The 11012-nt window shown below is 44.2% G+C and overlaps 1 protein-coding gene across 1 annotated transcript in view; it reads right to left on the bottom strand.

The window, feature by feature from the left end:
• Positions 1-3672: 3672 nt before the first annotated feature.
• Positions 3673-11012, bottom strand: part of Siah3 (siah E3 ubiquitin protein ligase family member 3) — a 60347-nt gene continuing 53007 nt past the window's right edge. Inside the window, exon 2 of the mRNA XM_070028424.1 lies at positions 3673-4507. Within this exon, the coding sequence (XP_069884525.1) occupies positions 3842-4507 (666 nt within the window). The 3' untranslated portion in view covers positions 3673-3841. The remainder of the gene's footprint in view (positions 4508-11012) is intronic.

The following is an 11012-nucleotide window of genomic DNA, read 5'->3' as shown; positions in this document are numbered from 1 at the left end:
CTCCTTCAGACAGACTGACCTTAAACTCATGATCTTCCTCCTGCCTCAACCCCCTAAGTGCTAGGATTATGCAGTAAAATTATAGGCATAAACCATGAAAATATCTATTTTAGGCCTTCTAAAATGTAAATACCCTTTAGAGGACATTGTGAAGTCTAGCACCTGTAGCAGCACCTTGGTGTGAATAGAGCACCAGAACCTAGGTCACTGTTTTTGGGAATTTAAGAAAGAGAAGTCTTGTGGTAGAAACAGGGAGACAGAAAGAAAACAGGGCCACTGAAGCCTCTGTCTCTTGCTCATCACTTCCCTAGGGCCAGTCTACTTTGTGGTTGACAGATGCCTCTCCAAGTAATGCTATTCTAGTCACTATCTGTTCTCTCTCTTATATGCTGAAAGCAAAACTTTTCTAGACCTAGGCTTTTGACTATACATCCTTGTAAAAAAATGATTCATGAGAGGAAGCATAGTGCAAATTGGTAAGAAAGCCTGATACAGGATCTTCCTTAAGATGAACTTTAAGATATTACAATTATTATATCCTCTTGACTAGAATAGCTTTACTTTGGAAGACATCTGGTCAACCATGAAGTAGACTGTGCCTGGTCTAAATAAGTTAAAATAGAACACTTTGACCACTACCATGCCAAAATTTTCTTTATCCATTATGCTGAGAGAGTTTTCTTAGTTGATCACCAGAGTATGTGCCAAAGGATTCTCAACATGGGTTTTTTTTTGTTGTTTTGTTTTGTTTTGTTTTAAATAACTTTCATGTCAGTCACTCCATGTAGGTTAGCCTTGGGGAGGGACTTAATGTCCAAAGCCCTCTAAACTTCAATAAAATCCTGTGCTAGGGTGTATATAGTAGATCACAAACTGTCTTCCTGAGAGGACTCACTTTTTACCTCTGAAAGCACTTTTTTCAATTCTAATTGACTATATTTCATTATTCCACTTCTTGTCCTGCCTGATAATCATCTCCTGTGGAATGGAAGAATAGAGATGGCTGTGCTGACCTTCTTGCAGCACCATGATGAAGACCCAGTGGTCCTAGGTCCATAGTCCACTCTCATGTGGGACCATTGCTGAATGTGTGTGGTCACTCTTCCTAATTTGAGAACAGCTAGTCTCCAGCCTGATTTTTGGGTATGGTCCAGTCACATGTATGATCATGAGAAGGTCATATCGTGTTTGTGAACCTCCTTTTTTCAGATTGAGGGTACTGATGAAAGTTAATCTAAGACATGATTGGGAGAGACTTTTGGGAGTTATATAGGTCAAACCCACATTTTTGGGGTTACCACTTTCTATTCTTGATTCTTTGTTGTTAGTGTATGCTCTATGGTTTTTGTTCATTTGGATATGGAGAAAAAGGCTACTTGGAGCACCATAGATGGAAGAAAATAACATACTTCCTACTTTGTTCTAAAGCTTTCAAGGAATCAACTTTCAAGTTCCTGTCTGGGACCACATCTTCATAATACAGTATGTATGCAATAACAATAACCTCAAGTTGTTTCCAGTTTGACTCCAGTAACTTGGCAGGACAAGAAGGCAAAGGTGAGGTGTACAGGAGTCTTGAGGTCTTTTGAGGATTTATCATATTCCTGAGGTTTTGTGTGTTGACTTATCTGGGGTACCTGTAATGTTACACAAATGTTTTCAATGTAAGTGAGTATAAGAAGCTAGGGGAGAGACTGTTAACTATCAGTGGGTCTTTCTCAATGTGAGGACCAACCAGCCTCAGGTATTCCTGCATCATCCTTGAGGTCAGATATGGCTGGCTGGGGCTCTGGGATCACATATCTGACAGCACTGAGAACAGAGCTACTACTCCTTTAGGACCCCAGAGTCTGATTTTTGCCTCAGTCTATGAGCAAACTTGGCTCCTCCCCCCTCCCCCAGCCACTGCTCTTTCAGAATGAAGTCTCAGCCCCAGGGTTCCAGCAATGCTTAGGTAACTTAAGCGGACTGTGTTGTCAAATCTTTTACCAACTGGCATCTTTCTGGTGCTTGAGGTGTAGGTTGGCAGCAAAAATGACTGAAGAATTATTTAGTTGTTGGGGGAAGGGTATTGTGTTTCAGGTTGAATCCTTTTTGGTGGAGAAAAATTTACTCATGGCTAGTTAGGACAATTTGTCTGAAACTAAGTACTCAGTTGGAGGCCTGCCTGGCTGAGATGAGCAAAGGGGCTGGCTGGAGGCCTGCTCAGCCCTAGTGAGCATGCAGCCTGTGATTTGCATGGATTGCTTGTCCAGCATCTTGAGGGCTGCAGAAAGGAAAGGACAGATACACTGAAAGGAGGAGGGATCCAGCTAGGAAGGCTTAAAAGTACCCCGCTTAAAACAGAAAGACAAATGGGCTGGGAAGGTGGCTCAGTGGTAGAGTGCTTGCCCTGCATGCTCGAGGCCCTGGGTTCAATTCCTCAGTACCACATAAGCAAAAAGAAAAAAGCCGGAAGTGGCACTGTGGCTCAAGTGGTAGAACACTAACCTTGAGCTGAAGAGCTGAGGGACAGCACCCAGGCCCAGAGTTCAGGCCCCACAACTGAACCCCCCCAAAAAAACCCCCCCAAAAAACCCAGAAAGACAAAGCTGACTAAATACATTTCCTTTCTCCAAATGCATGGGGGACTTCCACAAAAAGAGGTGGATGCATTTTTCTGACAACCACTGATTTCTGTTGTTTTCTAATTCAAACCGTGCTGAGCACACATATGGGTGGTGCTGATGTTGATATGTTGAAAAAGAGACTTAGAATTATTTTCAAAAGTAAGGACAGGAAAGAGGAGTCTCAATGTGACCACGGTTCCAAATCCAAGGTCCTTGTTATATCTGTCTGTGATCCTGATATTTGATGCTGAGTTCTACTTCTCTTTTACAGAGCACTGAGAATCAAGCAGTCCTTTGCCTGATACAAAAGAGGATTGATGGATTTTATAATTTGATAATAAAAGTCTCCGAGGAAGGCGTACCTGCCTTCCCAGAAATGGGAGATTAAATTTAGCCTTTTTTCCCCCTTGCTGCTTCTCTTCTCCTGTATTGTGCCCATCTTTCTTGCTCAATAGAGGGCAGAAGGATTTTCAAGAAAGCACCAATAACTTCAGGACTTTAATTCCTGAACTAAAAAGAGACGTCATGGTCTGTCTCTGGGAACCTGACAGGAAGGTTCAGCACCTGATCTCCATTCCCAGCCATAAATCAACTCAGAAGACTTAACAGCATGAGGAGACATCTAGTCTCCTGTCCTTGGCCCTCTCATGAGCTGAACTTTGACCCGGAGACTCCTGCTGGGAACTTGTCAGCCAGTGTCTGGGCTGGTCAGAAACACAATCTATTGTCAAGCTGTCCCAGATCCCCTCCCCCAAATCCTGCCGACTACATACATAGCCTTAGTTCTGTCTAAAACAGACTGAAAAGAGAAGGAACAGGCCATTTGGACACTACACCTCTTGTCAACCCCAACAAATACTTCATGGACAGGATGGTGCTTTTGCTTCTTTTGGAATCTGTTGAGAAAAGAATTGGGGAGGGGGAGGGGAGGTGGGAAATAACTATTCTGGTTAAATCTTACAAAAGTTCTATAAAACATACCAACAAAACAAGACAGATGTCACACAATCTTAATCACGGGATGTTGACATAATAGAACGTCCATGATAGATTCTAAATACCACAAAGTACCTGAGACCAAAACAAACAAAAAAAAACCCAAAAAACAAAAAACAAAAAGGAAGGAAGGAAGGAAGCGGAATAAAAAGGAGTCTGGTGTCCTGATTGGAGGTCCATGGTGCACTGGCAGAGCCTCCTGGTGGCAGTGCGTGAGTGTCCAGTGGCTCTGGGCCTCACATCTCCGCTTCTGTGGCCTGGACCTCTGTCTCAGTGATAGCAATGCCAATGGCCAGGCTGCCATTGTCAGAGAAGATCTGGGCCAGCGAGGTGTTGAGGACGAGGCAATCCCCATCGGTGATGATGGAGTCTACACACTCCAGGACAGACCTCGGGGTGGCCTCCCATTTGAGCCGTCGGTGGTTTCTGTTGAGCTCTAGGCGATAGGTGAAGGAGTCGGCCTGGGTGGGGGTCCCGATCATCATCATGGTGGCAAAGAACTGAGGGTGCCCTTCATGCCTCTCCTGCTTCCTGAGCACCAGCAGGAAGTGGTGGCCAAGGCAGGAGTGCATGATGATCCAGTCGGCCGGTGCAGGCAGGTGTGTGTCCGTGGCCAGGAAGACGATCTCCGCTCCCTGAAGGATGTCAACCCTGTGGATCTGTCGCAGGTGGGGTACCACCACCTCCAGGTGGCCTTCCCACTGGCAGGAGAACAGGGGGCAGATGCAGGGCATCACCTGGGCAGGGATGCCTGCCTCCTGGTGGTGGAGATGGTGGGGGCGGCCGTGGTGGTGAGGGTGGTGGTGGTGGCAGTGGTGACGGTGGTGGTGCGGGAGGTGATGAGGAGGGAAGCTGCTCTGCTCTGCCGTGCCCTGAGTGATCGCTCGTCTCGTGGGCACATACTGGAAGGAAAGAAGAGAGCATTAGTGGAGTGTGAGGCCCGTCTCGCTCTCCCTGGCTGTGACCCCTTGATGTCCAAAGTATTACACAGACTGTACAGTACAGGTAGAAGGAAGTAAAATACCTGTCAAAATGGGAGATATTGTGAGTACCTGGGGAGGGACAAGGTTGAGATCCTGAAAACCCCATCTAAGAACATACAATATGCACATATTCACATAGATGTATGTATGTGTGTGTGTGTGTGTGTGTGTGTGTGTGTGTGTGTGTGTGTGTGTGTGTGTATGGTTGAGGTTTTTTTTGCCAATACTGGAGTTTGAACTCAGGGCTTATCCCTGCTTGGCTTTTGTTCTGCCACTTGAACCCTACCTCCAAACTGGCTTAACCTTGTTGGTTTTTTAGAGATGGGGTCTTTTGGATTTTTCTGTCCAAGCTGGCTTCCAACCACAATCTTGTCCCCTAAGTAGCTAGGATTATAGGCATGTCTTTCTGATACTTTCATAAGATACACATGTAAACAGACATTTGTTTTCCTCCCAAATAACATGTCTCTGATAGTCATCAGTTACATACAAAGAACATTTTTTTTTGTCAGTTGTGGGACTTGAACTCTGGGCCTAGGCACTGTTCTTGTGCTCTTCAGCTCAAGGCCAGTGTTCTACCACTTGAGCCACAGCCCCACTTCTGGTTTTCTGGTGGTTAACTGGAGATAAGAGTCTCACAGACTTTTCTACCTGGGCTGGATTTGAACCACAATCCTTAGATCTCAGCCTCCTGAGTAGCTAAGATTACAGGTGTGAGCCACTGCCGCCTGGCCAAAAACAAATTTCAAGGGGGCGTATTTGATACTGTTGGAGGGGTTTATTTGATACTATTGGTATTTTTGTGTAGACAATGGCTGTCACTGGAGTTTTTCCCTGTTTCAGTTAATATTTTTCAGAGCCAAACTTTGGTAATAGCCATTGGTCTTTCCAGTGTTGCCCTTCTCCTAGGACCTAAGACCACATGTGGGGTACGGAAGTGATAGTGTGCATTTGGCCCTCCATCACCAGAGAGGGAATCCTTAGGGAGTCCTGAGTCTGCCCACCAGGCACATTTGTACTCCACTCCTTGTTGTCTGCTGTAGAGCAACTTCCTGGAGCCTGGTCTCTAGGCAGCCACCACTGTGCCCATTTGTAGTGTGCCTCCAGACCCCCTTAGTAATGACAGGGTATGTGCCATTGTACATATTTATTGAGCACCTGCCATGGCCAGGCCCTGTGGGCATTAGAGAGAGAACCAGCAGCAAAATAGACACTGTGTCCCCTTGTGTAGGTGGTACAGACATTAATCTGCTCTTTATTAATTACAGTTTTGACAAGAGTCCTTCTTGCTACATGAAGATGCACAAATGATTCCACGTTTTTCATTTCAAAGAAAGAAAGAAAAAAAAGATCCTTAGTACTAATATGCCTGGAGTGACAAAGCTGGTTAACAAAGGACAGACTGGTTTTCTTACCTCAAGACTCTGGACACAGGAGTACCTATCCCCTTCCACATAATTCCCAATCACACCCTCCTTCCCTTACTTCCCTCTCTACGCCCTGTGACAAATCTATTTCAATAGCTTTAATTTTCTTACTTATAAAAATAAGTGGCATGTGTCATGTAGTCACTGGGCAGGGGAGGTGTTCAGGGCTCACTCCTTGTGTGAGTTAGGTTCAAGGACTCATACAGTCTGTCCAAAGGTCTGCACACATGGTAGATGATCCATTTCTGCTGTGGTCAGGACCTAGTCTTAGGTTTCCAGGCAGAATGCCAAACACAATTCATTCTAGTCCTTGAGAATTACCCACGTGGTTTTACTAACAACCATAAGAGGAACGTAGTCAAAGAAATTGAGTCATGAAGAGGCATTTGCCCAAAGTCACACAGCTTACAGTGGGGGAGCCAGGGGAACAGAGCCCTGATCAGTAAAAATGACAAATCATAGACTAGAAAGATTATAGTCTGGGTGAAAAAAGCTCTCATGTATTTCCCTATTTAGTTTATCCAGAGGCCTTGATGAAGGCAATTTTCCTATTTAAAAAAGGTTGATATGGAATCCTAGGAACTAACACTTGTAAAATGGCATTAGCAGCTATGTCAAGTGTTATGCCTAAAATTTTCTTTCATTGAGATATGGTTTGGGGTGAACATACTGGTGACCTTCTGCCTTGGTCCTTGCTGACCTTCTGCTTTGATCCACTGATGTGTGTGTGTGTGTGTGTGTGTGTGTGTGTGTGTGTGTGTGTGTGTGCATGTGTGTGTGCGTGCATGTGTTTATGTGTGCATACCAGTCATAAACTCAGGCCTGGGTTCTGTCCCTGAGCTCTTTCATTCAAGGTGAGGGTTCTACCATTTGAGCCACAGCTCCACTTTTTTTTGGTTAATTGGAGATGAGTTTCATGGATTTTCCTGCTTGAACTGGCTTCAAACCACAATCCTTAGATCTCAGCTTTCTGAGTAGCTAGGATTACAGGTATGAGCCACCAGTGCCCAGCTGATCCATTGTCTTTTATACTCTGACCATAAAAGCCTGGAGAGCCCAATCTTGCCACTGGCCTTGGCCTCTGTCACAATGCTGAATCATGACAATAGAACATCCGGAAATTCCCATCTTGCAAGTAGCCAACGTGCCTTTCGTCAGTCCATTTTCTCCATTCTGAACTGTGCTGCTAATGTCAAAATGTGAAATCACAGTAGAGAGGGAGCATGAAAGAAATACCATGACCTACCTTCTCCCTTCCTCTAATCTCCCACTAGTGCTTCCATCCATGGATAATCCAATCAGCAAAGAGAGCCAGGACACCCCCTCAACCAGGGTTGATTCTGCTCCCTTTGGAAATGGTGGTGGGTGAAGCAGACAGGTGAGGGGAGCGAATGCCTACCTGTATGCCAGTGTCTCAGTTTCTTTCAATGTGAAGTTGCAGGTCTGAACAGTCTAGGCCTCTTAGGCTGGGCTTTGATGGGATTTAGGATGAGGTAAGACCTTCACCTAACATGCAAGGGGCTGCAAATACCAAACAAACCCCTGTTCCTGCCTCACCAGCTGTCTAAGATTATATGCATTACAAAACGACGTGAAAATGCAGCACAGTAAGCACTCCAAGTCTGAGTTCTGTGACTGTGATTTCAACCAGCCACAATTAAACAAGTATTTTAAAGAATTACACCTGTACCGAACACATCTAGACTCTTTTTCTTGTCATTACATCCTAAACAATACTGTCTAACAACTAATTCCATATTTAGCTATTATATATAATGTAGAGAGGATTTCAACTAGGAGGCTATTCATGGGTTATATGCAAATAGTAGGCATTTTCTATAAGGGACTAGCGCATGTAAGGATTACAGTATCCGTAGGAGGTCCTGAACCAACCCCCAAAATACTGATAGGGACTAGATCCACTGAGTGCTCAGATAAGACAAAAATGGGGAGGCTATGCTAGCTGGGGTGAGGTGACATTTGAAGTGAGCGAAGCACCAGGGGTGAATTCTCTAACAAACAGGCAAAGGGCTGGCCACAGGGAGAGCAGCAAACTAAAAAAGTCAAGTGTGAAAGTACATAGGATGTTTAGAAAGTAACAAGAAATTTCTGAGAACCTGGTGAATAGGGAATATGGTGGTGATGGAGCACCACCTGAGGGAGATGGAGAGTTTGGGGGCCAGATCGGCAAGGCTTCGGAAGCCAGGCTGAGACCGAGAGGGCCCCTTTGCACAGTAGCAACCTTTAGGAAGGACCCAGAGACTCGGCTGCATTCTTCAAGGCATCTCTCCACTGCCCCAAGTCCTAGGCTGTACAATGTCTCCCAGCCCACCAACAGAGCCTGCTCCAAGCTGGCACTCCAAATGAACCACAAAGTGCCCCGCTCTGTCCAACCATTGGACTCAATAACTGGTTATTCCACCTCGACTCCCCTATCCCTTCCTTTGGTTTCACCTCTCACAGCCTTTTTTTTAAAAAAAAATTTTTAAATTGCTGCCTGTATTACAAAGCAGCCAAGGGTATAATCCAGAGAGATTGAAGTGAATGACTATGCAAATAGAGTGAGACATTATGAACTCATGGAGACCCATGCATATGCTGAGCTCTGAGAAGGAACTCAAAAGAAATGCAGCCTTAATTCTTCCTTTCTTCCTGCTCCATCTTTTGATGCAAACTATGTTTCATTTAAATGATCCTTGGGCAAGGGAGGTCACAGGGCTGCTGACAGAGAGAAGGGATCCTTTTAATTGGCAAAATGCTAATCGTTCTTGGAAAATGAATTCTAATCTTTCCATCTAATACAGTGGATGTGTGAGTAATTACTTTCCTTCACTAAACTGTTAATGCAACATTAGTGATTACACTAATTAAAACTAATGAACTCTTACAGACTGATAAACCCCTCAGTCAGCCAGCGGATGCCTTCCTTCCATTGGCTCTATTTAACTTCCCGTTTGGAAGAGAGATTTTGAATTAACCTTTAGAATAATGTGCAAAATTGGGTTTTGAAATGTTAGGCTTTATACCTTGGGTATAATTCTTTCCCTAAGCGTTAGGGAGGCTGTTTCCACTGAGGATATAATTGAATTAAAAAATGCATTTCTTAATTTGATCAGCCACACTCTCTTGGTTGATAATGGCCCACGTTCTGAATCTTAGGTTTAGAAGGGGAAAGCAAGATCCATCCCTGGAATTACCACATGGTCCTGTCTTCAGCTTGCTCTTCTTGTGGTCAGCAAGCTTACTTAGAAGATGGACAGCTATTCCTTCCACTTCCTTTCAGGAACAGTGGCTGATGTGCTGAGGCATTTCTTTGGAAAGTGGATTCTGTCCTCATTTTAGATGACAGGTTCTTACTTTGAGTTTACTCATGCTCTTACTTGTGTTGGCTAATGGAGAGTTTTAGTTCTGGTTAAAGGGGAGAAAAGAAGCAATGCTGTTGATGCATTTCACATAGAGGGAGGAAGAACAGGTTAAGGTTGAGGGTAACATTTTAAGACAGGTGTTAAAGTACGGAGGTAAAGTCAAAGCCAAGCTGAAAGTCAGGTCTGCATGAAGGGAGAATAATCGTGACTATTCCAGATTCCACATTGAGCAGTGTTTTAAACCTCTCTCAGCCAGGTGCCGGCCAGTGGTTTACACCTGTAATCTTAGCTACTCAGTGACTGAGTTATGAGGATACTAGTTGGGAGCCAAACCAGTCAGGAAAGTCGGCAACACTCTTACACTGTATCTACAAGTCAACAGCAGAAAGCTGGAAGTGAAGGTATAGCTCAAGTAGGAAGGCACCAGCCTTGAATGAAAAAGCTAAGCAAGAAGGTGAGGCCGTGAGTTAAATGAAGCCCCAGTACTGCCAAAATTCCCCCAAACCTATGTTTGTGAGGAAAAACAAAACAAAACAAAAAAGGTGAAGGCCAAATGCTGCCCATTTGGTTTTCTCAAAATCTAGGGCAATTGCCTTTGAGCAGAGAAAACACAGGAGGACACTAGAATGTGTTTAAAAGCAGTTTAAAAATAAGTTGGGCTAAGGTGAAAAGCAGTTACAAGGCTTCATGCCCTGGGACAGACCTCTCCATGCATCTCATGCTGCATGATCCCTATACTTCATTCTTAGCGGCCTCCGCCCCCCAACCCCTGAGCCAGTGATAGCTATTTCTTAGGTCAGGAATTCACACTTCAAGGTGATCTTATTGGAAAAGATCACACCTCAGAGATAATGAGTGCAATTGCTTCGATTTCTATCCATATTTTTGATTCACACCAGATGCTGTTAATTAACACTTCTGCCTAGGACTTCAAAGGCAAAATTAGTGGTTTGTCAATCAGCAAAACAGACACTGGAAATGGGTTCTCATTGGCGAGTGGGTATTGGTTAAACTAGATCAGAGAGATTCTTCATTTTACAAATGGATACTGAAATGCTTCTTCTCTAAATATTCTGTGTCCAGCTTCAGGATTAGGACTTCTGATGTTCGGTTGCCATCTCTTAAAAGAGTTGGAATCTTACCTCTGAAATTTTGTAACTTGGAAGTGGCGCTGTGGCTCAATTGGTAGAGTGCTCACCTTGAGCTGAAGAGCTGCAGGGATAGCACCCAAGTCTAGAGTTCAAGCCCCACGACTGACCAAAAAAAAAAAGTTATACTGAAATTTTGTAACTTGATCATAAAGTCATTTAGTACATGGAGGAGCCTTGAGTCTTAAGCTAAGCATACCATCAATTCAAAAGTGGAAAAAACAACTTTGGTGGTCAGATCTAATTAAAAACAGGACCCATGAGTGAAAAATAATGAAAGAGATGAATACAAATGTCCACATAGTAACTAGTCGATGATGCTAAAAGTCTAAACTGGTCCTTTTATAAATGCAGTCCAAGGCTATGTGAGGAGATAGGTAGGAAAATGTGGCTTCTACTCTGAATACAAAAAACCAAACCAAACCAAAACAAAACACCTCTGAGTCCCCAGGCCTCAGGTCCTAGCCCTGATCAGGGCTCTTTG

Source organism: Dipodomys merriami, unplaced genomic scaffold, assembly GCF_024711535.1.
Source record: "Dipodomys merriami isolate MVZ:Mamm:240054 unplaced genomic scaffold, mDipMer1.0.p SCAF_192, whole genome shotgun sequence".
Classification (NCBI taxonomy): Eukaryota; Metazoa; Chordata; class Mammalia; order Rodentia; family Heteromyidae; genus Dipodomys; species Dipodomys merriami.
The sequence above is the reverse complement of the archived record's forward strand: the minus strand, read 5'-3'. Positions and strand labels throughout refer to the sequence as shown.